This window comes from Hyaena hyaena, unplaced genomic scaffold, assembly GCF_003009895.1.
Source record: "Hyaena hyaena isolate Hyena2069 unplaced genomic scaffold, ASM300989v1 scaffold_1514, whole genome shotgun sequence".
Lineage (NCBI taxonomy): Eukaryota > Metazoa > Chordata > Mammalia > Carnivora > Hyaenidae > Hyaena > Hyaena hyaena.
The window spans coordinates 114,784-142,279 of NW_024082145.1; the positions used below are offsets into that span (position 1 = coordinate 114,784).

A 27,496-nucleotide genomic window follows, 5' to 3' on the forward strand; every position below is an offset into this window, starting at 1 on the left:
GGTGGACGGGCTTCCTGGAGATTTCGTCTCGTCCTTTCCCAGCCGGGGCTGTGCTGCTTCCTCGAAGGCCTCTGGTGACGCGCCCCCGGCCGGCTGGGCGAGTGGCGTCTCCCCCTGGACCCTGGCCTGCTTCCCAGGTCACCGCTGCCGGGTGTGCCGCCTGCCCTCCTGCGCAGGTGGTCTGGGCGTGGCTGGGGCGGCCTCGGCTCAGCTTCCTGGTGACAGGCCCCTTGTCATTTCTGTCCTCCTCGCTTGAATCCCTCTGTCTTTAGCACCTCCCGGCCGGCTGTGTCTGCGCAGCCCCCGCTCTGCCCGGGGGTCAGCTCACACACAGTCCGCTTCTGACCGGCAGGCTGGCACCTCTGCGGCACTTGCTACGTTTGCTCTTTTGTCATGCTTTCTTTTCCTTTGCTTTTTTGTTCATTTTTTTCTGGGAAACAGATCAAGATTGATTTGCTTTCCTTTATTAGTCTCTCCAGGAAAGTTTTCTGTTCCTCTATCTGTTACTGGCGTGTGCTGCCCCCTCCCCGCCGCCCTGGCCCCAGGCCCTGCAAGCACAGTGCCCGGAGACCCCAGTGCCTGGCCCCTGCCCCACCCTCCCGGGCCCCTGGACACTGTCTTCTGGCCCCGCAGCGATTTTGAGAAGCTGGGGAGAAGCCTGCTCGTGGTTCCTCATGGGGAATGAGTTCTCGCCGGTTGCTTGGAAGGGCCCCCTGTGGGTTCGGTGTGTGCACGGTTGGCGTCACCACTGTCCTGGCCCGGGGTGGGGCCAGCCAGCACGCTGCCGCCGTCCTGCGCCCGCCCGGCTCCCTCGGGACGGGGCCCCGCTGCCCTGTCGGTGGAGGGGTGCGGTCCCGGGGCACCCGGGCTTGCTCGGCGGAGGCTCCCCTACCCGACACGGGGCACAAACGGAGCAGTGCCTGTGGGGGTCCTAGTCCAGCAGCCGGGGGCACCCCCCCCCGGGCCTCACCGTCCAGGCCCCACCTCCTGCCGCCATGATGCCGGAGGGGGTGGGTTTCTACTCGAATTTTGGAAGAAACAAAATTTAGCGCATGGCACCCACTGCCCCCAGTGTTTGGGAGGGTGCCCACCGCAGGCCTCCTCCGACCCCTCCCCGGACGGCGCCTGTGGGCAGCCTCATGCCTCTTGTCTGCCGGGACCCGGTGCCCAGCAGGGCCTGGTGGGGGCGCCCACTGAACCCCGGGCTCTGCTGGGTCAGAGCCCTTGAGGACGCCCTGCTGTGAGGCGTCAGCGATGCCAGGACCACACCAGCCCCTTTGCCTCGTGACTCCCCCCGCCCCGGCCCCCTTGGGGCTCCTATGCTTCCCTTCACCTCTGGGAGGTCAGGCTGCCCCAGGTGCATTGTCGTCATTGGACAATGTGGAACCACTCAGTGCCCAGCGGGGGCTGGTTCTGTCCCTCCACTGGGCCTGCCCGTGGGGGGAGGGGGGGACAGCCTGTGACACAGGTCCCTGCCACCAGTGTGGGCCCCACTCCTCTCGGCCCGCGTGGAGACCCATCACTGAGGGCAGTTCTGCCCAACATGGGGCACGCTTGAGAGAGAAGGTTCTGGCTCCTTTCTGGGTTAGCCTGGAGACACGCCTGGGGAGGCTAGGCTCGAGGTGAGCCCCTGGGGAAGGAGGCCAGACTGGGGGTGAGCCCCCAGGGAGGCCGGGCTGGGGGTGAGCCCCCGGGAAGCTGGATGCTGAAGGAGCTGGAGAGCGAGGCTGTCCCCCCAGGGTACCCTCTGAGTGTGCTCACAGCCCTCTCTGCCCTTGTCAGGGAGGGGCAGGAAATGGGTAGATTTTGGCCAGAGAAAGGCCTGCACTTGATCCTGTGTAGGCAGACCTTAGGGCTGGCAGCTGGCTGAGCATCCCCTGCCTGGAGCAGAGCCACCTAGGACCATCGTTGTGTCTCTGAAGTCCAGCCTGCAGGCTGCTCAGGAGGGACACATGGCTCTACCGAGGTACCCTGGGGGCTCCCCAGCCTGCCAACCCCACTTCCTCCACTAACGGGAAGGCCTCAGCAGGCGGGAGGGACAGCGCTGGGCGGGGCCTCGCCTGCCAGAGACCGTGTGGGGTTCCCCTCATGCCTGGGGCTGCTGGGCTGGAGGCCGAGGGGCCGAGGGTGACCTCTGGAGCACTTGGATCACCAGGTGGAGGACACAGGCCCAGGAGACCTCCCTGTGGCTGGTCCCAGAGCAGGCGCGTTGGCCAACAACCAATGCCCTTGTGTAACATGGTCATGTTGCTGGCTGGCTGGAGTTTTCGGGGTCCCAGGCCCCCTTGAAGCTCTCCCCGACAGACACATAGTGCTCCCTGTGGGTGGCCACGCTGGCCTCTGACAGCAACACCTCCCTTGGGAACCGGCTGTTTCCCCGCCTCCTCTGGTGCCCTGGCCCCACTGTGGGCAGGCTGGCTGGGCTGGGGCCAGAAGGGGGGCCCACGGTGACCCCGCCACTCCTCCTTCCTCCTTCCAGGATTCCCCAGCTCCGGTGACAAGGGCCATTCTGGCCCCACATGCCGGCCGGCGGAGACACTGAGACGGCACCTCTGACCTCGCCTCCTGATTAGCAGGAAGCAGCCGTGTCCAGATAAGGCTGGACAGCAGAGAAAGCTGAGCCGGGCCCGAGAGCTGGCGGCCACCCCGGGCTGCCAGGGGCAGGTGACCTGCTCTCAGGGCGTGGGTGGTTCCGAACTGTCCGGCCACAGCTCACCGCTGCTGGAACATTCCTACAGGAAGCACGCTGGGCCAAATGCCGGTCTCCAGGCCTCCAAGTGCCCCGGCCTTGCCCCGAGACTGGGCCGTGGCCCGGCTGCGTGGGCTTGCAGCCCTGCTGGAGCTGTTGGGGCAGCCGGTCTGTGTCCACCCCAGCCCTGCCCTTGGGCTGGCTGCTCCCCGAGCCATGGGCAGGGCGTGGGCACCCCCAGCCAGCTGCCAGCACAGAGCCCCAGCTCCCACCAGGGCAGACACGTGGCTGCACAGACGGGGCAGCTCCTGAAGACAAAGGGCCCCTCAGTTTTCCCTCTTGCCAAACACAGAGTCAGCGCCTTTGGGACCACAGAAGTGCGCCCCACGCGTGGCCGCCGTTTCAACCATTCCGCTCGTACCTGAATGAAAACCATAGAAGTCAGCGTTTGCTCCAGGGGCCAGCGGGTGCTGATTGTTTTGCAGAAACCCATAAAATGTCCTTGCCCCCTTCGGGCGCCGGGTGCCGTCCAGAGGGCTGCACCCGCCGGGGCCCCAGCTCGGCCGCCCTGGAGCAGTGTCCAGGCCCTCAGAAGGTTAAACGGAGTTACCACGTGGCCCAGCAAACCAGTCTTTCCTGAGAGGGGCGGGGGCTCCGGCAGAAGGTCGCCCAGCAGTCCGTCGTGGTTTTCTGGGTTCCCCACCATCAGCCGCCGTCTGGACAGGAGGTCCCCTCCCGACGTGCTCGGAGGGCAGTGCAGCCTCGCGCTGCGCCACAAGCCAGCGTCACTCACCTCATTCACCTCGTCCCCAGCGTCTCATGTCCCCCATCATCTGGGCAGGGTGAGTGCAGGTCACCACGGTCACAGCCTCCCTTGCCGGGTATCACTAGGATTGTCCTGTTACCGTCGCTCACGGCTGATGACCCCTTCCTGTGCCTGATTTCTGACCCCAACCTTATCCCGAATGTGCGCGTAGAGGAGATGTGTACGTGCGGGGTCGGGGCTATCCGAGGTTTCAGGGGGTCTCGGCGCACCTGCCTCAGGGAACGGGGGGCTCCTACACGAATAGGCACAGCACTGTCCCCAGCTGCCAGACAGGGGACGCCGCGTGTCCCTCAGTGGATGACGCATAAACAGGACATGCAGAGAGGTTGCCCTGCCTGTAAAGGAATGAGGATGCAGCGCAGACGAGTCCGGAAAAGTCGCTCAGCGGAGAACCAGGCACTGCAGCTGCCTGTACGTGTGGGTCCCTTTCTGTGAACCGTCCCTCACCCTTCTGTGAGGAGGACCCTCGGGAGCAGACTGCTGGCCGCCAGGGGCTGGGGGCGGCCATGGGGCTGACAGCCAAGGGGAAGGGCTTTCCCTATAGGCTGATGAGAATGTTCTGGAATTAGAGATGGTAGTTGCTCAATGCTCTGCGTGTACTAAGTACCACTGACTTGAACACTTTACGATGGTCAATTTTGCATTATGCGTATTTCACAAGAGTAATTCTAAGACAAAGGGGGCAGGATGGGTGTAGATCGGGGGGTCAGGATGGTTGTAGATTGGGGGGTCAGGGTGATTGTAGATTCGGGGGTCAGGATGAGTGTAGATTCAGGGGGCAGGATGGGTGTAGATTTGGGGGGTCGGGATGGGTATAGATTTGGGGGTTCAGGATGGGTATAGACTGGGGGCAAGATGGGTGTAGATTCCGGGGGCAAGATGGGTATAGATTTGGGGGGCAGGATGATGTAGATTGGGGGGTCAGTATAGGTATAGATTTGGGGGGGCAGGATGGGTATAGATTCGGGGGGCAGGACGGGTGTCGATTCAGGGAGACCAGCAGCAGGTGAGCCCATGTGATGCGTGGCCCGTTTGGACCCTGGCTTCCAGCAGTGGGGGGGCACCCCAGGTCGGGGCTCAGGAGTGGCAGTGGGCAGCCGGCCGCGGTGTGTGGCTGACTGGCGGGCGTGTGGACATCTCAAGGGACAGCCCACCACTCGCAGGGGACGCTTGCTGGGGGCTAAGGGTCTTGATGCCCTGACTCATCACAGATCCTCAGTCCACACAGGAGGGGAGGTGTCCCTCCGTGGGGGGGAGGGGTGAAAAGCACGACCTGCTGTGCCCTTGGAGCTCCAGGCAGCAGGGGGCAGACAGCAGCCCTGGAAGGTTCTGGAGCCTGAGGTCACTGGGGCTGTGGGTCTGCACTTCTGTGGGTCGCCTCTTCGCGGCTGTCGCCTACGTTCTGTGGATTGTTTGTCTCTTTGTTGTGCTTCTGTAAGAGGCTTTGTTCCCGGGACTTTGGCCCTTTGTCTGCCAGCAGCTGTCTTCCCGCATCTGTTGTGCATCTCGGACTTCGCTGTGCTAGCATCCGCGTTTCCCATCTCAAGGAGAGTCGGGGTCTCGCCCTGGGGTCTCGTGCCTTCCTCCACTCAGCTTGGTGCCCCTGGCGGGGACGTACCTGTGTGTGCTGGGCACTGTTCTGGGCCCTGCTGCCAGTCCAGATGGCAGGGAAGTGGGCGCTTCCCAGACCCGAGGGCCTTCGTTGAGGAGGGAGGAGGCAGTGACATGGCGGCAGGGCCTGGATCCTGAGCTGCATGTCGGGCCTGCCCAGAGACACCTCCATAGCAGCAGCCACCGGCAGGGCCACACGGGGCCTCAGGGCGGTGCGGAGGAGGACACGACAGCACCCAGGAGATGGAGAGAAGCAGGCGCAAGGGGTCCTGGGCTTCACCTCCGGGTGGTCTGCAGGGCACAGGGGCTGATGTGCCTCCTTCTGATGCCCGGCAGAGCCAGGAAGGGCTGGAGCCTCTGGAGGAGCCCTGGGAGGGCGCCCAGGGCAGAGGCTGGAGCCGGGTGGCGTCCTTGTCCCTGCTCCGGACTCCAGCGGCCACCAGTGTCCAGGATCAGCAGAGCAAGGGAGAGTGGGTGAACCGGGGGCAGAACTCAGCAGTGGCACACCCTGCATCTGTGAGATGGGAATGGGAGCCTCTGGTGAGAGAACATTCCAGAACATTCCATCATGGCCGCCAGAACTCAATGGCAGACACAGAAGGTGTTCAGAACGAGGGGCCAGACGAAGCTGAGAAGAGCCAGAGAGTGGAGCAGAAACAGGTGGAAACAGACAGAAAAGAGACTGGGGGCCTTGGCGCTCCTCCAGGAAGGGTCCGTCATCTGGGCCCCTCCCCCGGCCATGCAGGCACCGAGCTGCAGGCAGGGCCCAGGCAGGGACGAGGCCCCCTCCTCCAGGTCTCCTGACATGTTGGTCACGTGTTCTCCACGTGCTGTCTGCCCAGCGAGTGAGAGTGGCACACGGGTGTCCCCACTCTCTGGACAGGCCTGGGGGACACTTAGGAGAGACAGCCTTGCCTTCCTGTCAGGGTTGTGAGCCCTGTTTGTGGGAGAACCGTGCTGGCAAAAGTTTTTGACCAGAAGTTAAAACCGGAACCCCGCGCTCTGTTGGCGGGAATGTAAGTGGCACAGCCCAGGGGTCGTAGGGGAGGTGCTGAGCACAGAGCCCCCAGCAGCCGGGCTCCGGGGTCGGTGTCCTGAAAGCACTGGAAACGGCATGACGCACAGTGGCTTGTGTCCATCACTGGGTGAGTGGATAAACAAGCCCATCCGAGCGGGGGTAGCCCCCAGCCTTAGAGGCCGAGGAGATTCTGGCCCAGCTCCCACGTGGGTGGACCGTGAGGACACTGCCCTGAGGAACAAGCCAGCCCTGAAAGGACGCGATTCCACTCCCGCGAGGTCCCTGGAGGAGTCAGGCCCGTTTGGACACAAAGCAGGACTTGGGGAGGGGGTACCAGGGGCTGGGGACAGGGTGGGGTGAGCATTTCATGGGGACAGTTTCAGTTGGGAAGATGGAACGTTCTAGAGATGGACGGTGGTGATGGACATGTGACAGTGTGAATGTGCTTAATGCCTCCCAACTGCACAATGAAAAATGGTAAATTTTATGTTTACTTATATTTTACTGCAATAAAAAAGGGAACTAGACATTGCCAAACTGTTCCCCAAAATAATGCTGTGGCGATTAACACTCGCAGAGGGAGGGGTGGGGGTTGGAGCCATGGTGGTGACGAGCTCTGACCCTCAGTGCTGGCTGGACTCGCCTGGAGACCCAGGGAGGAGCCCGCGCGGCAGGTGACAGGTCTTCCTGCAGTGACGTGTGGTCGCCAAAGCCCCAGACCAGCAGGGGTCCCCAGGCGGGGACTGACCTTCCTCTGTCCCTGACCTCCTGGAGCCCGAGGGACCCCTGTGGTGCCCCACCCAGACCCCACTCTCGGAGAGCCGTCCCCACACAGCTCCTCATGAGTGCCCGCTGCCGCCCAGGCCCCGGGGAAGTTGGGAAGCGGCGCTCACACGTCTCCTTGGCCGCCGGGTGTGCACGGTCCCGTCTCTCTGGATTGTGTCACACGTGAGGATGTGGGGGAGGGGTCCCTCTTCTGCTCCAACTTGGAATTGAGGTCCTGGGGAGGGCGCAGGGGCTGGCCCGGTCTCTGGAGGCAGGAATGGGGAGCAGTGGGGCGGCGTGTGGGTCCCGAAGGTCGGGGCGGGGGAGGGGCAGGCGACAGACGCTCCTTGCAGGCCTCATGTATACACTTATACACTTACTCTGCAACTCACCAAAACCGGGGGGGCTTCCGGGTCTTGTCCCCCCCATGTCACTGCCCTGGGGGAACAGCATTGCCCCCTGCCGCCTGCCCTCCCCAGAGCGCCGTCCCCGACCCCAGGGCAGAGCGCCTGACCCTGCTCCCCTGGCTGTGCGTGTTCTGGCCGGCGGGACCTGCCGAGGGGCCCCACTCTCCCTTCCGCAGGGTGCTCTGCCCTCGCCCACCAGCCTTCTGTCCCCGGTCCCATGGCTCCGTTTACACCCACCCTTCACCCCGATCCCACACCCCTGTGCCCTCGCCCATACAGGTCCCCCGGAAGTGGTCGTGGCCCCCCTCCAGAGCCCCTCTCCTGCGCGGCCATCTCCTTTCCTCGCCTTCCTCCACCCCAGCTCCCAACCGCTGTCCCCTCCAACCTGCCGGCGCCTCCCTCTTCCTCCACACGCTGGCCCTCACGACCCAGGGCACCCAGGCCGGCCCTTCGGTTCGTGGTCTGAGTGTGGGGGGCTCCCTGCAGCAGCCAGGGTGCCTGCCCTCCTTGCAGGGACTCTGTCCTGTTAGCCCCCTGCCCCCCCACCGAAGACCACTGACCCTAGAACCCATGGAAGCCATAGTGCCCAGAGCCGGTGCGGAGACAGGCCCAGGGATGGGGCCTGGCACCTGCTCCAGCCTGATGACCGCCCGGCCCGGGGGGCCAGTTGTCCTGGGTCAGGGGCCCCTCGGCTGGCTGTCCTGTGGGCCGGCTCTTCCCTCACGGCAGGAGCCAGAGACCCTCAGGATCGAAGTGTGTGTTCAGGGCCCTTCACACAGAGGCACGGGCACCCCACCCCCTCACCAGGACCAGAGGCACGGGCACCCCCTCGCTGGGAGCAGAGGCACCTCTCGTGTGATTCCCCCGCATGCGTGCACACCAGGACTGACCTGTGACAGGCAGCTTCAGTAGATGCTGGGGAGGCCGCTCTGCCCTTACGCACGGCCAGGCCACTGCTTGGAAAGACAGGAGGAAGCAGCTCTTGGGCACACGCCCATGCTTGCACAAACGCACGGAGGCCCCCAGGTGCTTCACCTGCATGAAGAAGAACCCAGGGCCAGGGTGGGGCCAGGGAGGGGGCCAGGGCTGGCTGGTGGGCCCCAGTGGCACGTCTGTGGTGGGGTCGCAGGAGACAGGGGCCGCCCTCCCTGACCCTCGCTGAGGTGGTGTGAGCAGGACAGTGGAGTCCAGAACCCCGTGTTGGTGTCCACGCCAGCGTCGATTCTGAACACCGACACTCCTCACCCTAAGTGCAGATGTTAGGGACTAAGTGAGCGTTTCGTCACGGACACTTAAAGAACAGCATAAGTCTAAAACAAAAATGGAGGGGCCCCGGTGGTTCAGTGGGTTAAGCGTCCGACTTCGGCTCAGGTCACGATCTCACGGTTCGAGGGTTCGGGCCCCGTGTCGAGCTCTGTGCTGACAGCTCAGAGCCTGGAACCTGCTTCGGATTCTGTGTCTCCCTCTCTCTCTGCCCCTCTCCTGCTCACGCTGTCTCTCTCTCTCAGAAATAAATAAAACATTAAAAAAAATAAATTAAAAAAACAAACAAACCAAAAATGGAGATGCAGAGCAAAGCTTATTGAGATTGAAGCCGGAGGCCCACTGTGGGGAGCGGCTGAGCGTGGCCAGCCTGGGAGAAGTGGGGAAGGGGCAGGAGGGGCACATACAGGCGTGGCGGGTATGCACCGACACACAAAACGTCGCAGAGCGCTGCAAACGCCGGTCAATATGAAAGCTGAGAGGGCAGTTTGTGAGATTATGAATTAGTAACTGACTTCGTGAACGAAAAACCATGAATCACACTACAGTTTAATCACGTTGTGTTAAAACCACCTGTTTCCTAAACAACATCGGATGGTTTTATTGGTGAATTTTACCAAATCTTTAAGAAATAAGTCCTATCATACAAAGTGCTCCAGACATTGGAAAGGCATCCACTTTGTAAGGGCAGGAAGACCCTGAAAGCAGGAGTTCTGGAATGTTGATTGGCCCAAGATCAGCGTCCGGAATCCGTGTTGAAGTGCCTGCAGTAACCAATTGGAAAATAAAAACAAATTACCATCTATCCAGTTAGACATAAAAACAAGTAGCGTCTATCCAGGAATCAAGTGGACCACGGGCATTGAAGACACATGGCCCTCGCCCAAGGACAGGAAGCACCGGGGTGAGGGGTGCACAGACTCCTCTCTCCCCGGACAGAAATCAGGCGTGCGAGGAACCCGCGAGCTTAACCCTACAGTTTACGTGAAACAGAGAAGCAGCTTTAGGGAAGAGTGAAGGGTGTCTGTGCCTTCCTTCCCCGGCAGGTATTTATTTAAATAAGCCGTACTACTTAAAACTATGAATTTGGCAGAAGTACAGACTGATCGGCTGTGGACAGGATAGCGCAGAATCACACATGTGACCGAGGCAGGCTTCAGAGAGGGCCCGGGCTTCCGTAAGGACAGGTGTGCTCTCGAACAAGTGGGTGGGGGGCCACTGGACACCTATGAATGATCGTCTCCACGTGCACAGAACAGCCATGGGCGCCTGACCGACCTGGGCGTAACAGAGCAGGTGAGCGGTTGGGGGGGGGGGGGCGCTCGAAGAACAGTGCCCTGAAGCACAGGCCGCGGGAGACGTGTGTTACGTAAACACACTTTGGAAACACCTTCGTGTGATGGCCTACAGCCAGGAGATGGTGTCTGCCACGTTCATCTGGGGTAAACGAGTCCTGGACGGTCTGAAGTTACCGCACTAGAAAGAGAGGTGGAGGGCGCAGACAGGCTGCAGGCTGTGCTCGGCCCGTGGGCGCGTCCCCGGCAGCAAGTGCAAGCTGAAAACACAGCCGTGAACCTAAAGACCGCTGCTTCGGGCTGTTGGTGAGCCACGGTGTGGCCCCCTCGAATTCGCGTGTTGAATCCCGGACCCCAGAGCAACTCGGAGTGTGAGTGTGCTTGGAGCCGGGGCCGTGCAGAGGTGATAAGCTGAGAGGGGAGGCCACTCGTCGGGGCATTTAGGAAACATGAGGCCGTCGGCTGGGTCCGGGTCCGTGCCAGTGCCGCCAGGGTGCACGTGTGCAGAGGGAGGGGTGTGAGGGCGCTGCCCCGGGGCACACCCTTGTCTCAGGAGCGCCCCGAGACGCTGGTCTTGGACTTCCCACCTCTGGAAGCCGCCTGGCCCTGGTGGCCGTCGCAGCCGCCGAGCACGAGTGCGAGTCAACACGCCTCTGGGCCGGTGGGATGCATGTAGTCCCACAGCCCGGGAGCCTGGCGTGACAGCGCCCTGCGCAGAGCCCGGAGTGGGCGTGCTGCTGCGTGTCCGTAGGGGCCTGGCCAAGGGCGGAGCGCGCAGCGGGCAGGGCCGTGCGACACGTTTATTAGGTGGCCCAGTGCTGCCGCTGTCTGAGAGAAACCAGGTGTGGGGTGGAGAGGGCACATCACCAACACGTAGGCAGCGTGACATGCACTGTGCAACCTCAGAAACAATGCCCTGCCGTGTGTGTGTGTGTGTGTGTGTGTGTGTGTGTGTGTGTGTAGTGAAAACAGTGTGCCTGGCAGTCTGGCGCCAACAGGGAGCCAAACACTACCCCCCCCCCCAGCCTGGCGTAGCCCTGCAGGTGTTTGTGGTCCGGGGCGGCACATGGCATCCACGTCAGGGTCAGGGTGGCTGCCTAGGCCCTGGGGCTGCAGCCTGGAGAAGGACCCGACAGGGGAGCCACACGCCCCCACCCCCCCGTGGGTCCACCACCTGCCTGTGGAGAGGCCTCACCCAGCTGTCTGCAGGCAGGACTGTGGCCTCTGGCTGGGAAGTGGACACCCCGCTAATAGGGGTGGGGGGCCAGTTCGGGGATGGCTGGCCGACTCCTGGAAGGAGACCCCCCCGACGGTGACTCCCGCAGCAGGCAAGGAGGGAGGGGCGGGAGGCACATAGCGGGGGTCTGCAGTTCTGGTCCTGATCTCGACTTGATTCTGGATCTCGACTTGATTCTGGTCGTGGTGTAGGTGGGTGTTAGTGATGTCACTGTGCGATGTTTCTGGAAGCCCCACACTTCTGTGTCTCAGAAAACCAGAGGGCGCCTGGGTGGCTCAGTTGGTTAAGCATCCAACTTCGGCTCAGGTCATGATCTCACGGTTCGTGGGTTCGAGCCCCATGTCAGGCTCTGTGCTGACAGCTAAGCCTGGAGCGTGTTCAGATTCTGTATCTCCCTCTCTCTCTGACCCTCCCCTGCTCACGCTGTCTCTCTCTCTCAGAAATAAATTAAAAAAAAAAAAAAAAGAACAGAACAGTGCTTCTCCAGGGTTGTCTGTGCTGTGGGCTTTCTGGTCCGGAGCGGATGCCATCGGAGAGGAGGGGGAGGTGGTGCCCATTGGATGGGATGCTGGGTTTTTGCCTGTTGAAGGGACCGTGTGTTGTACTGACAGCATGACTCCTGAGGCCGGTATAATTGCAGGGCGCCTCACACAGTAACAGCCCTGTTTAGTGACGCATCTTCCTCTGTGGGGTTTTTAGCGGATCTGCTCACAATTTCCCTGAGGGCCAGTGCCATGCGAGGGTCTCGACCTTGGCTGTAATCTACAACCCGGCCCTCAGGCCTTGCTCTCAGAGCCAGCTTGGGTAAAAACAAATGATGTTTCTTCCTCCTGGCTCAGTGTCTGCGTGCAAATGACTCTCTGCTTTTCATGTTGTTTGCACAAGTAGCATCAGCTCGAATGTATCTTAGAATTTAAAAAAAAGGAGGGGGATCCAAATGGCGTGTGATTGTGCTGCCTGTCCGGGATGCGTGACTCTGAAGAGACCAGCCGCTCAGCACCCATGTAGACGGACCCTCTGCACGGCCACAAGCTTGCCTTCCCTTCCCACAGAAAGCCCGTGGCTCAGCTCGTGGCCTCTGAAGGGGCCCCCGTGCCGAGGACACGTCAGAGCCGGGTGCCGCTGGGCTTTCCAGATACAGTCGTCTCCGTCCCAGTTGTGGACACAACCAATTGTCTAGAAACAGGCGTCGTGAAAGTGCTGGGGAGCGCGAGACCCCATCCCAAATAAGGGCCGCGCCAGCATTTCAGATCATGCATTTCTTCGCAGCAGGACCCAGATAAGGCCTCCTGTTTGCACTGGCTGATATTGGGTCTTGCCGCTTTTTTTAATTTTTGAAAACTTACTGTTTACAACCCCCAGTGAAGTTCAGCCTTGCCCTGAGTTTGTCCACAGCTCTGACGTCCCCAATGCCCCCTCCACCAGGCTCAGGACACCGCACAATCCGCCAGAACCCGCCCTGCGGGAGGCGGGAGGTGGCGGCCCCTGTTGTTTTCATTTGCATATTTTCACGCACTGGTTTACTGCCCTTGTGCTTTTTTTGGTGAAGCATCTGCAAGTGTTTTGCCTACTTTTTCACTGCATTCTTTATTTTCCCATTGTTGAGTTTTGAGGGTTCTTTATATATTGTGGATTGAACCATTGGTCAGATAAGCAGTTTGCAAGCATTTTCTCCCAGTTCCAGCTTTTTTCCATTTTTTCACAAAACTTTGGTGAAGTCTGGTGTAGTGGGCTTCCTGCTTCTGCCCCGCGCCTCCCTGCTTTGCGCCACGAGCCTTGAGTGCCGCAGGCCCCGAAGATGTGGACAGCCCCCCCCCTCCCCATTCTCCTCCTCAGAGCCCTTTGGATCACTCGAGTCTCTTTGCCGTTCCGTGTGAACCTGAAAACCAGCTCACTGGGAGGTGCCAAAGAGTCGTGCCGGGATTTCACGGGTGCTAAGCCTGCAGGTCTGGTCTGCACGCTGGTGCCCGTGCAGCAGCTCAGGCCACCCCTGAGCCCCGCGGCCTCTCTCATCCGCCGGCAGGTCCTGCACTGGCCTCATGTTCAGGTGTTTCCATTTGGCTTGGAGTTCCTACAAATGCAAGTTTTAGGAAGCTGACTTCTAGTCGTTCGTTGCTAATATGTAGACCTGGGACTGTTTATCTGTTGAACTTGTATCCTGTGATCTTGCTAATAAGCTCATTAGTTCGGGGGAGTTCACGTTTTCCCATTTCCTTGGGGGTATGCTGCATACGCTGTTGTGCCGTCTGTAAGCAAAGCTGTGTTTTCCCCTCCAACCAGCGTGACTTTCGTTGCCTTTTCTTGCCTTATGGCGCGGGCAGCCCTTCCTCTGTGTGCCGGGCGGCTGAGGGGGAGGCCTGTCTCTGCTGTCCCGCCCCCAGCATGACACTGGCCGTTCAGGGTGCGCCGTCTGCCCCTAGTTCTCCAAGAGTTTTAATCACAAATGGAGTTGAATTTTGTCAATTTTTAAAAATCAGTTGAGGAGATTTTGCTTTTTTTTACTTAGCCAGTCGGTGGGGTTAATTACATTGATTGGTTACAAATTCCAGGCCTAGAATTCCTGGAACAAACCTACATAGTGGTGGCAGATTATATTCGTTCCTTTTCATGTATAAGGAGTTCAGTTTGCTAGTATCTGGTTGAAGATCTTTACGTGTGTCTTCATAAAGGAATATTGGTTTACAGTTTTCTTTTTTGTATGTTTTCATCTGGTGTTGGCGTCAGGGTAATTGCTGACCTCAGAATGAGCTGAGAAGTAGTTCTTCCTCTTCTGTTTTCTGGGAGACATGACGTGGGATTGATGGTGTTTCACCTTTTGGTGTCAGGTTAAGTCCGCCTGGAGTTTTCTTTTTCAGAAGGTGGCTCGCTGTTCAGCTTCTTTGATGGATTAGGCTGTTCAGATGATCTGTTCACGATCAGCCGCAGTGTGTAGCTTCGGGATAGCACTGCGTACGGAGACACGTTGTTAGAGTTGTCACATTGTGTCCAGGCTCCCAGTCCCCCTCCTGGGCTTCTTGTTGATGAGACCCCTGGACCTCCTTTCGTTTCTGGTATTGGTGGTTTTGTCTTTTCTTTTCTTTGTTGGGCTACAGGTCTTATCAATTTCATTGCTCTTCCCAAAGAACTAGATTTTGTTTTTATTTTATCCTTTACTCTACATTTTATTTCCGTATTTTTTTTTATCTTTGATTTCATTTCTGCTTTTGTCTTCTTATTTCCTGGCCCCGCTCGCTTTGGGCTCCGTTGGCTCCTTTCCCGGGGTAGTGAGGTGGAGCCCAGCCCGGGCACTTGAGACCCTTCTCACTGCCCAGCGTGAGCGAGCTCAGGACCGGGTGTAGCTGCCTCCCGGGGTCTGTGCTCGGATCACAAGCCCACAAAGTACTTCTGGCTTCCCCTGAACTTTCCTCCTGGGCCGGAGTGCTGCCTACTGTCCCCAGTGGTTGGCGTTACCAGCCGCCTGTCTACTGTTGATTTCTTTTTGTTTGTTTGGGTTTTTTGTTTTGGTTTTAAATAGGCTACGCAGCCAACATGGGGCTCGAAGTCCTGACCTTGAGATTAAGAGTCTTGCGCTCCACCGACCAAGCTGGCCGGGTGCCCCTCTACTGTTGATTTCTAGCTGAGTCTCTGTGGGTCAGAGAACACACTTTACGTGACTTCTGTTTTTTAGAGATGAAGCAACTCTGGCTCTACGTGACATCTTTGCAGTCTGTTTCTGCAGACTCAGAGTGGCCCACCGGGCAGAGCAGGCTGGGCTTCCCCAGGGTGCATGTGTCGGGGACCGTCGGGGACCGTCAGGGACCGTCAGGGACACATCCCAGCCTGGAGCCTCCTGCTGCCAGTCACCTGCCTTGCTGCCCGGGAGGCCCTCACATCTGTGTCTGGCTCCTGTGGGCTCAGTGGAGTGCAGTGGCCCTGAGTGCCGCATTGTGACAGCCTGGCGCTCGGCCCAGGACGGGAGGGCATGGTTTGTGCCTGTCCTGGCTTATCAGAGAGGTGGCTGCCGTTGAGAGGAGAGTTTACTGTCTTTTACTGTCCCTAGATACAGAAGGCAGCAGGTCCTGGGGGCTGGCCATGGGTGTTTAGGGCAGGGGATAGTAGGTTGGTGTTGAGGGTGGGTTAAGGAGGGCTTCAGAGTTTGGGCTCTGGATTCAGGGGAGATGTAACGGGCCTGGCCATGAGTTCGCCCTATAATTAATGGATGTCAAATAGGTAAATACAGAATCTAATAAAACACAGAACAGGAGGGTCTTCATGCCCAGAATGGCGGTGGGGTGTCTGCTCCATGCCCAGGACCATGGTGCGTGTCTCTGCCCCATGGGTGGTTGGCAAGTGCTCAGGGAGCCCATGGAACTTTCCAAGGCCACACCGTTGACCACAGGCCCCCAGGACCCTGCCCCCTCTCGACCCAGGGCCCCGTATCCAGACTGGAGGCCACCTGCCTCACAGGGTCGCTCCCTGCTGTCTGGATGTAGAAGTGTGAGCAGGCGGACTGTCTGAGGTCAGCGGACGGCCGCACCCCTGTCCTGGCCACAGCCACGCCTGTCCTGCTGCTCGGGGTTAGACGCACCCTTCGGAGACTGAGTGACGACTCAGCGGGGCACAGACAGTGTCTCTCCGAAACAGGCCGGTGCCGGCACAGGGGTCTGGGGCCCGTCCCGGCAGCGGAGCTGTGTGGCAGGCGTGGCGGCCCTGACCCCAGGTGCACCTGTCGCAGGAGCAGCTCACCGGCTTCCGGGGAAGGAACCGGGCTAGGGCTTCAGGGAGCCGCAGAGGGAGATCCGGCCGAGTTCCGTGTTGCCCCCCGCTGCCCCCCATCCCCCCTGCCCGGGCTCCCTAGCTGGGTTCTGGGGGCCCTCAGGGGCCGCCGCCTCTCAGAAGTCCAGGCTGCGTGGACGGGGTCCTGTGATGTCAGGTGTGCGAAGCACACGCTGCAGCGACAGCAGAGGGAAGGGCGCCCAGGGACCTCGGGGCGCAGTGCGGGCGTGCCCCCGGGCCCCTGAGCTCCGAGCGGGGAGGAGGTGTGAGGAGGGGACGGTCGGGGCGGCTCAGGGCCTTGGTGCAGCCCTGGGGTCAAGATGAGGGGCGGGGCCGGGGCGTGGTCTAGAGGGGGCGTGGCCGGGAGGCCCGGTGGGCGGGTCGAAGTGAGGGGCGGGGCCGAGGGCGGGGCCTTGCTGCGGTAGCTGGGCTTCCGGTGGGCAGCCCGCACCTGGTACTGGGGGCCCATCCGGGTCCACGCGCCCCTCCCCGCACTCCCCTGCCCACAGACCTGCGTCCAGCCTCCCGCACAAGCAGGAGACTCGCCCCTGGAACCGCCTGGAGCAGGGGCTGCCGAGTGGCACGCACCACGGGCAGGGAGCCCTGAGGGCGGCCCTGGGCCTGGCCGAGGGCCCCGGGGAGACGGGAGGCCCACACCTGGGGCTGGAGCTGCCGAGGGCCCGCCCTCCCCGGGCTCGAGGAGCCGCGGGCGGGTGCGGGCCGGACTGAGCAGCCCTGTGCCCCCGGCAGGTTGTGCAGCCTGACCTTGAAGAAGCTGGTGGTGTTCACAGAGCTGGAGAAGGAGCTCGTCTCCGTGGTGATCGCCGTCAAGATGCAGGTGGGCATCAGCGCAGCCTGCCGCGCCGCCGGGAGATGGTGGGCCCGGCTGCCCGGCAGGCCCCCGCCCCCGGTGCTTCACCTGGAGGAGGGCCCTGATGCTCGGCATGGCTGGACCCCACATCCCCGTGAAGGGAAGTCCGTGTACAGGTCACTCGCACGTGCGCCTTCCCAGAGCAGAATCGTGGTGCAGGCCGGCCGCCACACCCTCACATGTATGCCTGGCACCAGCTGGCCCTTCTCCACCAGCCCTGACCCAGGGCCAGCCCGGCCGTGCCCACCTCTCGTCCTCACCCCCTCTCTGTCCCTCTGGTCCTCACAGGACCCTGCCTTGGAACCACTCACTGTTCCGGGAGGACCCACCCTGGGGGACAGTGACCCTCAGCACCGCCCTCACCCAGCCCCCGGCCACCGTGCAGGAGGGTCTCCTTCAGGGACACCAGCTCCTCATCCACTTCCCAAGTCCGGGGGCTCTCAGCCCTCGGCTGCTCATACCGTGCCTCACATGGCCTTTTGCAGACGCGGCCCCCACCGATGGGCCGGCTCTGCGGACCCCTCCCTCTCCCAGGGGCCATGCTCACAGGCGTCCGCACGTGCTGGCACCTCCTCCGAGTGGCCCCCCTGCAGCTCTGCCTCACGTTGGAGCCCCCAGACCATCAGCCCCACGGGACACAGTGCTTGCTTCACCCCCGGCTCAGGCTGCTGGAGCCCCCACTCACGGACTCTGTGAGCTCAGGGGCAGGGGTGCTGGTCCACACACTTTATCACTCCGCGTGGGCTGGGAGTAGCCAGTGCCATGTGGTCCTGAGCCGTCCACCCGCCCGCACAGCTGTGCCCGGGACCCCTCCCCACTGCTCGTCACCCGCCGTCCTGTTGTTTTTGTCCTGCACCCACGCCTGCTCCTGCTCTCGGCCGCTTCTCTGCACCCTCCTCTTGGGCAGCCGTCTCAGGCCCCCCCCCCCCGGTAGCCACTGCTCTCCTTTGTGGCTCCAAACCCACCTGCTCTTGGTGCCCTGCAGATGTGGGGCCACACCGTGTCCGTCCCGTGGCTTCCTGCACTCAGGATTCAGCCTCCCGGTCGGTCCACGTTCTCCTGCTCTGTCCATGTTGGGACAGCCGTTTAAAAATTTTCTTTTATGGTTTATTTTTGAGAGAGACAGAGTGCAAGTGGGGGAGGGGCAGAGAGAGGGAGGGAGACACAGAATCCGAAGCAGCTCCAGGCTCTGAGCCGTCAGCACAGAGCCCGACGCGGGGCTCAGACCCACGAACCGTGAGATCATGGCCTGAGCGGAAGTCGGACGCTCAACCGACTGGGCCCCCAGGTGCCTCTGGGTAAAACAATACTGTGAGGAACATCTTTAATGCATTTGGGATTAATTTTGGTAGAGTTTGAGGTTAGGATCTGTGTTTGTACAAATGACTGGCTATTCTCTTCCTGCAGCTGTTCAGTGATTAGCCTCTCCTGGTATCTGAGACCTCATCATACACGGGGTTTTGTGCATGTGTCTGTGTGTTTGCGGCTGTATTTCTAGACGCCTCATCTGGTCCCCGTGGTGGTACCCGTGCCGGGTGTTAATCATCACACCTTGCACCATGTTTTGCTTCCTGGGGAGGCATCACCCTCAGAAACGCTTGGCCTCTCGCACACCTGCCCTTCCAGGTGTTGCCCATTTTCCCCTGACCCCGCTGCTGCTCTGTCACGCGGAAGGCGGTCCCTGCCACACCGTGGTCAGCAACAGGAGGGCTCGGAGGGTCGAAGGACGTGGGCGCTTTTAAGCCCCTGCCCGGCCTGTGGCTCTTCATCCTGAGCGGTTTCGGGAGCCCCCGCTCGGTCCCCCCCCCCCCCCGTGAGAAGCTGTGCTATTGTATCCCAGGGCTCCAAGCGGATCCTGCGGTCCCATGAGATCATGCTGCCCCCCAGCGGACAAGTGGAGACCGACCTGGCGCTGACGTTCTCGCTGCAGGTGGGCCTGCCCTCCCCGCCGGGCCCCTTAGAGGATGCGCGCGCGCGCTCGGTTAGAGTTTTCCCTCCTGCTCCTTCCGGGAGGAGAACGTAGTGAGACCTACACCCCCTCAGAAGGCCGTGTTGGGAGCACCTGGCTGGCTCCGTCGGCGGAGGTTGTGAGTCCGAGCCGTTGGGTGCAGAGGTTACTGAAATAAAGAAAACCTTTTTAAAAAGGCCATATTGTTCCCATGTGTAGAAGAGGCGGGGAGAATATACGGACCCTCAGTACTGCAAGTTCAGGCCCCTTTGAAGCGTGCTGGGTTCAGTGCAACCAACCGAGGCACGCGCCCCCCAGCAGGAAGCAGCCCTGCCCTGGGACCCCCGGAGCACTGGCCTCCCTTCCTCTTTGTGGGGCTGTTTTGAGGGTCGCTGCCACCCTTGTCACACACTGGCTTTAAAGATGAGCTGCTGTGGTGCCAGATCGAGTCTCTCCTCCGGTGAGAGCCCCGCCCGCCCAGGCCTGCCTGGCTGTGCCTGGGGCAGGGGGCTCGTGACCCTAGTTCTGGCCGCCACAGGACCTTCTGGGTTACGTGCTGAATTTTTTTGAGGGGCCAGTTGTATGGGAGTGTCGTTCACAAGGTGTGCAGTGCAGTCCACCCTCATAGGAGCTCAGCTCCGGGGCCATGACAGCTGTGCACAGTGTATGGCCTCTGCTTCGGGCGCAGGAGCCCTGTGGCAGCAGCCCCGGCCTGCTCGGCAGGGCAGCCTGGACCAGCCCAGCTCCAGGCCCATGCCCTCTGCAGTCTGCATCGTGGGCAGCTGTGCTGGGTGGCCACAGCCCCACTGATTGCCCAGAGGCCCGGCAGTCTGCTCACATCTGCCAGCGGCGGCTTTTACTGTGTCCCTGGCTGAGGCACACGGTGGCCCGGCGAGGAGTGAGCCTGGCTGGCGTGGTGGCTGGCACAGATGGCGGGTGACTCCCCCTCTCTGCAGTACCCTCACTTCTTGAAAAGAGAAGGCAACAAGCTTCAGATCATGCTGCAGCGGAGAAAGCGGTACAAAAACCGAACGATCTTGGGCTACAAGACGCTGGCAGCGGGCTCCATCAACATGGCCGAGGTGAGCACACCCTGCTCGGCCGGCTGACCACCCCACCCCCTCCGTGTGCCCCGACCCGACGGCCTGGGTGGCCGGGCTGCCCTTTGGCCAAGGGTAGATCCTGGCCCAGTGTGGGTCCGTCCCGCGCTCTTCTGGAGGGAGTGTCTGGCAAGCACCCCCGCCCCAGCTGGTCCCTCCCGGGACATTCCCTTCCAGCGGCCCTGCCTAGGAGGGTGGCGCGTGCTTGCTCTGGGTCAGGGGTTGACGTATCAGGAAGCTCCCTGGGGTATCAAGGGCTGTTCATCAGAACAGCACCCGACTGACCGATGCCACCTTGTCCTGGAGGACCTGGCGTCCCACGGTGTGGCTGGTGCGGGGCTCAGGAACGGAGCTCTGAGCCTCTCCCGGGGCCTCTGGGAGCCGTGGGGTGGGCCCTGGTGTCTCTTGTGCTGTGGGGTCTCCGCCACTGTGGGGTGGCAGTCCGTGCTGTCTAGGCCAATTTGATGCCCACACAGAGCTGTGCTAGTGCCCGCCTGGGGCAGGGCAGGGTGGCACGTGTGAGTGGGTGGCCAGGCTGACCCTGCGCCGTCCTCATGTGGCCCGGGACTCCCACGCGGGGCTCAGACGATGGCAGTGCTGGGTTGAGGGACCAGTGTGGGCCGCAGGCTGTTACCACGGGTGCGCGGAGGCGGGTGCCCCTCTCCCTGGTGGGCCTGCCTGGCGGGTGCTGGCTTTGCAGCCCGAGCCCTAGCCCTAGCCCATGCTGCTGGCCGGTCCTTCATGGGCCCCCACAGACATAGGCCCCTGGACTTGGATCCCGGGGGTTGGTGGCCCAAAGTCCCAGTGTTGGCTGCTGAAGTCCCTCCCCTCTCTGGCAGCCTCAGTCCCAGTCAGTGCCGACCCCCAGCTCTTGGCCGGTGGCCTCCTGTGACCGGAACACCCTCTCCCAGAGCCTCTTGTGCCGCTGCCCCCCAGTCCTGTCTCTTGCCTGCTGTTTGCCCTTGTTCACACGCACCCAGGAGGTGGGGCTGCCAGGTGCTGGCCCTGCCCTGTGGAGCCTTCTAGAGCTGAGCTCTGCCCCCAGGTGATGCAGCACCCGTCCGAGGGCGGCCAGATTCTGAGCCTCTGCAGCAGCATCAAGGAGGCCTCGGTGAAGGTGGCTGAGATCTGGATCTTCTCCCTGTCCAGCCAGCCCATTGACCATGAGGACAGCGCCATGCAGGCTGGGCCCAAGGCCAAGTCCGCAGGTGCGTCTGCCTTCCTGTCCTGCTGGGTTTGAGAAGCCGGGGAGGGGCCGAGAGGGTTTGTGGGTTTCCCTCTGGGCTGCAGCCTGACAGCAACATCATGCCTGCTCTGGACGCCTGGCCTGGGGGTCCCATCCCCGCATCCCATCTCTGTGCCCCGCGCCCTGTGCCCCATGTCCCAGCTCTGTGCCCCACGTCCCAACTCTGCCCCGCGTCCCAGCTCTGCAAGCTCAGCGGAGGTCATGGAGCTGACCGCAGTGCCTTCCAGGGTCTGGCACAGGTGCCAGCATGGCTGTTGCTGCCATCACCATGGGGCCACTGTCCCCCTGAGGTGTGGGAAGGCCCGTGGGGGACACAGTCAGGCACAAGGTCCAGGCTCAAGTGTCTGAGGCCCGTGGGGGCTGCTGTGGGAGTGGAGCGGTGAGGCCCTGCCCCCACCCGGAAGTGCTGTGGCTCCCATGTGCCCGGAAGGCCGGTCCTCTGGCTGCCGCCTCATTGCCGGGACACCGGTCGGAATCTCAAGGGGCTCCCCATTCTGTTTGCTCATTCCGTAGATAACTATTCTGAGGAGGAGTATGAGAGCTTCTCCTCCGAGCAGGAGGCCAGTGATGATGCCGTGCAAGGGCAGGTAACTGGGTGTGGCCCGTGCGGCCTCAGGGCTCCCTGCAGCCCCCAGCAGACAGCCCAGGGCGCTCCCGCTGGTCCCCAGTGCAGGCGGCGCTGGGAGGGGAGGTAGAGGCGGGGGTGCAGACCTGCAGGTACGGCCCTCCCAGCCCGGGGCTCCCTGTCTCCCCAAGGACTTGGACGAGGAAGACTTCGATGTGGGCAAGCCCAAGAAGCAGCGGAGATCGATAGTAAGAACGGCGTCCATGACCAGGGTCGGTGGAAACTGGTTTTACTAACACTGGGGGAGGGTGGGGGTCGGGGGGCCCCGGGTGGGGGGCTGGGAGGTGAGGCTGCCCCCTGGCCTGGCCCTGCTGGCTTCCCCTGAGGCCCAGTCCCTTAGATGCTATGTGAACACGCCGCCTCGAGCCGCTGACCATGGTCCTTCAGAGCCTCCCTGGCAGGGTCTAGGCCTCACCCCAGGCTGCTGCTTCTGGCCCCTGGGGCAGGAGAGGAGGCGGGGGGGGGGGGTGCCTGTGTTCCCAGACCACCACTGCTCAGGCCACTGCAGCAGCAGAGCTGGGAGGCTGTCCCCTTCCCTTGTTTCTGCTCAGCGTCTGGCCCGCCCGCCCGGCACAGGGGCCCTGGGGGTGGGCAGGCCCGCGGGGCTTCTCCTCCAGGGGGAAAGCTCCACGCGGGGGCCTCAGCCCATCACGGGGCGCCCACCACTGGGAGAGTTCCCAGAGCCATGCGGCTCCTGTGTGGGGGACGTCCTGCACGGTGGTGGACACGGGAGCCTCGAGGAGAGGGGGCCATGGCGCCCAAGCCCAGACTCCTCCCCACCCCCTCTGGAGGCCCTGGCACAGCGGGTGGGGCGGCACCCGTGTGAGCCTCCATTCACATTGAGGGTCGTGCAGGGGAGCGTGGGCCCCCTCTGCTAGGGCCGCCCCCTTGAGGGTGGCTAAGGGCGGCTGTCGCACTCGTGACCAGAGCTCGCACCCTGAGGCCCAGAGCAGCACTGGGCACACACGGAGCTTGTGGTCTCTGTTGAGGCTTCCGCGTCCCCGCCGCCCCGCCCGTGTCCACCCCTGGGTCCCACAGGAGGGAGGTGGTGCCACAGAAAGGGGCCGGTGACAGGAGGCGCACGCCCCCCTGCGCCCCTCTCGGCACCCCTCCCAGGTCTGTCCCCAAGTCCAGTGCCACTGGGGTCCCAAATGCTGGCAAAGGGCCAGTGCTGTTGGCAAGTGAGAGCCGCGCTCGCACAGCCGGGTCAGGCTGTGCATCCGCGCCTCCCTGCCGCCAGCTGCAGCGGCTGGCCGCGCCCTCGGCAGGGACCCCGCCCCTTCGCCCTTCGGTTCTGATTCTGTCCTCGCTGGTCTTGCAGCAGCAGAACTTCAAGCAGAAGGTTGTGGCCTTGCTGCGGAGGTTTAAAGTGTCAGACGAGGTGAGTGGGGTCCGCCCGCACCCCTGGCCCACGGTGGGCGTCCCGGCGAGGCCAGGGCTCTGGGGGCACCTGGACTGCGTCTTGGCTCTGCTCTGACAGTCCTGGGTCCCCCGGCCCCCACGACACCTCGGGGGTCGAGCAGCGGCTGCCCGAGCGTCCCTCAAATCACAATGCAGTGAGCAGACCGGGAGGGAGCTGGACCACATTCGGGTGCGGCCACGAGTTCTGTGTTCTGGTTGGTTCTCAGCCGCCTGTATGCTGGAGCGGCTTCAGGTTTGCAGAGCTGAGCAAAGAGCAGCTTCCGGGGGCCCCGTCAGCACACACCCAGCCGCCACCACGGACGCGCCGTGGCACTCGAGCTCCCTCTCGTAGCTGTTTGCTGCACCAAGTGTGCAGTGATGGGTTTGCCCACCTTTATGACCAGAAGAAAAATTCTTGGTTTTACCGTTAACGTGGGCAGAGGGAAACTAGTCCGTGGGTTCTGTATACACCCGGGAGAGGTGGCAGGTAAGTGTCCCAGGTGTCACCGCCACATGTGGATGTGGCAGAACTGAGGGCGACGGCCACTCATGCGCACACGGGAGGCCCCCGGGCGCAGGCGCTGGAGTCGGGCTCCCCCCAGATTGCCCCCCAGACTCAGGACAGTCCCTGTCACCTCCTAAGCTGCCAGACCAGCTGGTCCAAAAACTTGTAGAAACGCAAGGGACTCAGATTACATAGAATAAATCATCTTTAAAAAAAAATTTTTTTTAATGTTTATTTCTGAGAGAGAGAGAGACAGCGTGAACAGGGAAGGGTTGGAGAGAGAGGGAGACACAGAATCAGAAGCAGCTCCAGGCTCCAAGCTGTCCGCACAGAGCCGGACGCGGGGCTCAAATTCACAAACCATGAGATCATGACCTGAGCCGAAGTCGGACGCTCAACCGACTGAGCCACCCAGGCGCCCTAAATCCTTCTATTTATGGCCAACTGATTTCGGACAAGATTGCTGAGACTACTTGACAGGGGAAGAATAGGCATTACAGCACAGCGATGGCACAGCTAGGTTCTGACGTGCCAGAGAGAAGCGGGACCCCTGCCTCGCACTGTGTGTGAACACTGACTTGAAGTGGATCCAGGACCCAGTGCAAGGCTGTACGCCGTGGGCGTCTCGGGAAGGCAGAGGAGTGGTGTCCGTGGACGGGCCGGGCAGTGGCTTGGATGGAACACCGGAAGCACCAGCAGCCAAAGAGAGAACAGGTGGTTGGACCCTCAAAACGTAAAACTCCTGTGCTCTGAGCAGCCGTCCCAAAGATGAATTGGCGGCCGTAGGATAGAAGGTTTTTACAGATTTTAGACCCGACACGAGACTAGTACCCAGAAGGTGGAGAGCACGCTTCCAACCCAAAATAAAAAGACTACACGGGTAAGAAATTAATTATTCAGCATAACAGTTGGTCAGAGAGTCTGATGAGACGTTTTCTCCCAAGAAGATATCAAAACAGCCGGCCACCCTGCGATAAGACGCTCAGCACGGCGGGGTGTCCGGGAGGCGCAAGTGAGAGCCTCACCGGTACACAGGCGCCGCCCGCCAGCGGCTGCGACTTCGAGCGGAGCAGGCAATGCTGGCGAGGGTGTGGAACCCCAGACACGGCGTGCAGGCGGAGAGCCGCCTACACTCCTCCAAGTGATTCCGCCAGCGTTGGCGTTCCTGGCATCCACAGTCGAGAGATCCACGCGCGTCCACGCAGAGACCGGCAGGCAGTCACGGAGGCTTCGTCTGGGGCAGCAAACCCCAGGACCTCCACCCCTGGCAGCGGGTCAGACCGCGGGCCGCGTTCGGGGCGCGCAGCAGCGAGGACTCGCGGGCAGACGCGAGGCGGACGCTCTCACGTGTCCACCGGGTCCGAGAAGTGCCACGCGGGGGGCCGCTTGCCGTGTGGCTCCATCTCTGTGGCGTTCTGGACGAGGGACAGAAGTGGGTTCCGTGGGAGCCTGAGGAGGCGGAGGGGGCAGGGAAGGGCCAGGGAGACCCCGGGGAGGGAACCCCACGCGGGGCCGTGCTGCTGGCCACACAGCCGTGCCCGGCGGCCGGCGGCCCCGCATGTGACCCCAGCGCCTGGCACACCCGGGCTGCTGGCATGTGCTGCACAAGGGCCTCCGGCGGCTCGGCACCGTCTTCCCGCCTGTCCCGCTGAGGGGCCCCGCCGAGCCGGCTCGCCCACGCACCTGCTGTCGCCTAGGTCCTGGACTGCGAGCAGGACCCCGCGGAGCGTGTCCGCGAGGCGGAGGAGGACCTGGACCTTCTGTGTGACGCGCTGGACGTGGAGCGCGCCAGCGACAGCGGCCCCGACCTGGAGGAGGATGACAGCGTGCTCAGCGCCCCCAAGCCGCGGCTGCGGTGAGCGCCGGCCCGGGCGTCGCGGGGAGCTCGCTTTGCAGCCCCTGCTAAGCATGCTGACAGGAGAGCGGTCGGGAGGCCTTGGGGGCTCAGGGATGGAGGGGTGCGGGCTCTGCGTGCGGCGGGTGCTCGGGTCTTCCTGGGGTCCCGGTGGGGCCGAGCGAGGCACCCGTCACAGGAGGGGCCCTTCCGTCTCGTGGGGAGACAGGCTGCTGGGGTCGCAAGGCCTCCCTGGGTGCAGAGGCGGGGAGCGGGCGTGTCCCCAAGGAGCAGGGCGTCAGCCTGGGCAGGCCAGAGAGGGCAGGCCCCAGCCCTGGGGGCGTCACTGTGGGGCCCAGGGAGGCCGCCAAGGGGGGCCACGTGGGAGTCCAGAGCCTCCTGGGTCTGGTTTTCACATCTTGATGGAAGTCGGTTGGATGGAGACTCGCACACAGGGAGGGGGGCTCTCTTTGCAGCCACTGACCCTCCAGTCGGCCTGTTGTGGGGGCGCCTGTGGCGTCTGTGGCTCTGGTTCAGGGTCAGTCTCTGGCCTTTGCTGTGGCTCCGGGGGTCCAGCTCGGCCCACTTGGCTTCCTGCCTGCCACCCACCCACCTGCAGAGCCAGCAAGGCCGGAGGCCCCTCGGGCTTTGCCCCCGTCCGCTGGACCGGGTCTCGTTTCTGTCACCTCTGGGTGACCCAGGTCACCTCCAGGTCGCTGGCGGCTGGCACTCACTGTCCTGGGAGCCTGCATGGCACCGCAGGCCCTGGTCCTGCCCTCACTCTCACGTTTCCACGTCCCTGGTGGCGCTGTCACCAGACTCTGTGCACCCCGTCCACTGTGTCAGCCCGAGAAGCTGCTTTTTTTTTAAAAAAAAACAATTTTTTATGTCTTTATTTTATTTTGAGAGACAGAAACCACGCAGGGGAGGGGCAGAGAGAGAGGGAGTCACAGACTCTGAAACAGACTCCAGGCTCTGAGCTGTCAGCACAGAGCCCAAAGAGGGGCTTGAACCCACGAACCGTGAGATCATGACCTGAGCCGAAGTCAGACACCTAACTGACTAAGCCACCCAGGCGCCCCAGCCTGAGAAACTTAGTTGTTTGTTTTTTTTTAACGTTTCTATTTATTTCTGAGACAGAGAGAGAAAGAGAGAGAGAGAGAGGAGAGCACAAGCAGGGGAGGGTCAGAAAGAGAGGGAGGCACAGAATCTGAAGCAGCTCCAGGCTCCGAGCTGTCAGCACAGAGCCCGACGCGGGGCTCGAACCCATGAACTGTGAGATCATGACCCGAGCCGAAGTCAGACCCCCAGCCGACTGAGCCCCCTAGGCGCCCCCAGCCAGAGAAGCTTCTAAGTCTCTTTGAATCTGTGTCCCCCATCCCCCTCCCGGCTGTCTGCTGGGGACAGTGCATTTGACCTGGCCGGCCTGGGTTCGCTGGACCCTGCGGACAGCCCCGTCGTTGTGCTGTTGAGCCTGCACTCCTGCGAGCTGGGGCCTGAGGTCCCCCGGCTGGAGGACCGCTGGGTGCAGCCACCGGCCTGGGCACCAGCCGCCCTGCCCAGGGTGCAAGCCTGGAGGGGCCTCTGCTGTGGGCGTCAGGCCGGAGAGGGTGTCGGGTCCAGGGGGGTGTCAGGCTGGGAGGGGCCGGGTCTCGGGGATGAGGTCCTCTGCTGTGGACGTCAGAGCCAGTGGAGGACCTGACCTGACGGGGACTGCAGGGCGTCCTGTCTTGGGCTGTGGTTCCCTTGCCCCACACCAGCCCTGTGTGGCCGCCAGACCCCAGGGCGCAGCGGCTGAGCCATCAGCATGGGGAAGAGTCCTGGAGGGTGACCTCTGTCCATCCTCATGCCCAGGCCCTACTTTGAGGGGCTGTCACACTCCAGCTCACAGACGGAAATCGGGAGCATCCACAGCGTCCAGAGCCACAAGGAGCCCCCGAGTCCGGTGAGCGGGCTGGACGCGGCCACTGTGCACTCTTGCTGGGACCCCAGACCTCGGGCGGGCTGTCCGGGGTTTCCCGTCTCTGGTCGCTCAGGGTGTTGCTTGCTAGCCAGTGTCAGACCAGCCCAGAGCCAACCGCGCTCCTGGGTCTGTGTGTG

At 62.2% G+C, this 27,496-nt stretch overlaps 1 protein-coding gene across 4 annotated transcripts in view; it reads left to right on the plus strand.

Annotated features, from left to right (window-relative positions):
* PACS2 (phosphofurin acidic cluster sorting protein 2) overlaps nt 1–27,496 on the plus strand; it is a 53,080-nt gene that overhangs the window by 12,088 nt on the left and 13,496 nt on the right. For 2 of the 4 annotated variants that reach the window (XM_039223951.1, XM_039223954.1), the window contains exons 2-10: nt 16,617–16,704; nt 18,578–18,667; nt 19,642–19,767; nt 20,831–20,993; nt 21,545–21,618; nt 21,788–21,868; nt 22,978–23,037; nt 25,260–25,417; nt 27,251–27,341. In XM_039223951.1, coding sequence (XP_039079882.1) covers nt 16,617–16,704; nt 18,578–18,667; nt 19,642–19,767; nt 20,831–20,993; nt 21,545–21,618; nt 21,788–21,868; nt 22,978–23,037; nt 25,260–25,417; nt 27,251–27,341 — 931 coding nt within the window. The remainder of the gene's footprint in view (nt 1–16,616; nt 16,705–18,577; nt 18,668–19,641; nt 19,768–20,830; nt 20,994–21,544; nt 21,619–21,787; nt 21,869–22,977; nt 23,038–25,259; nt 25,418–27,250; nt 27,342–27,496) is intronic. The other 2 variants (XM_039223952.1, XM_039223955.1) reach the window with 1 other exon arrangement.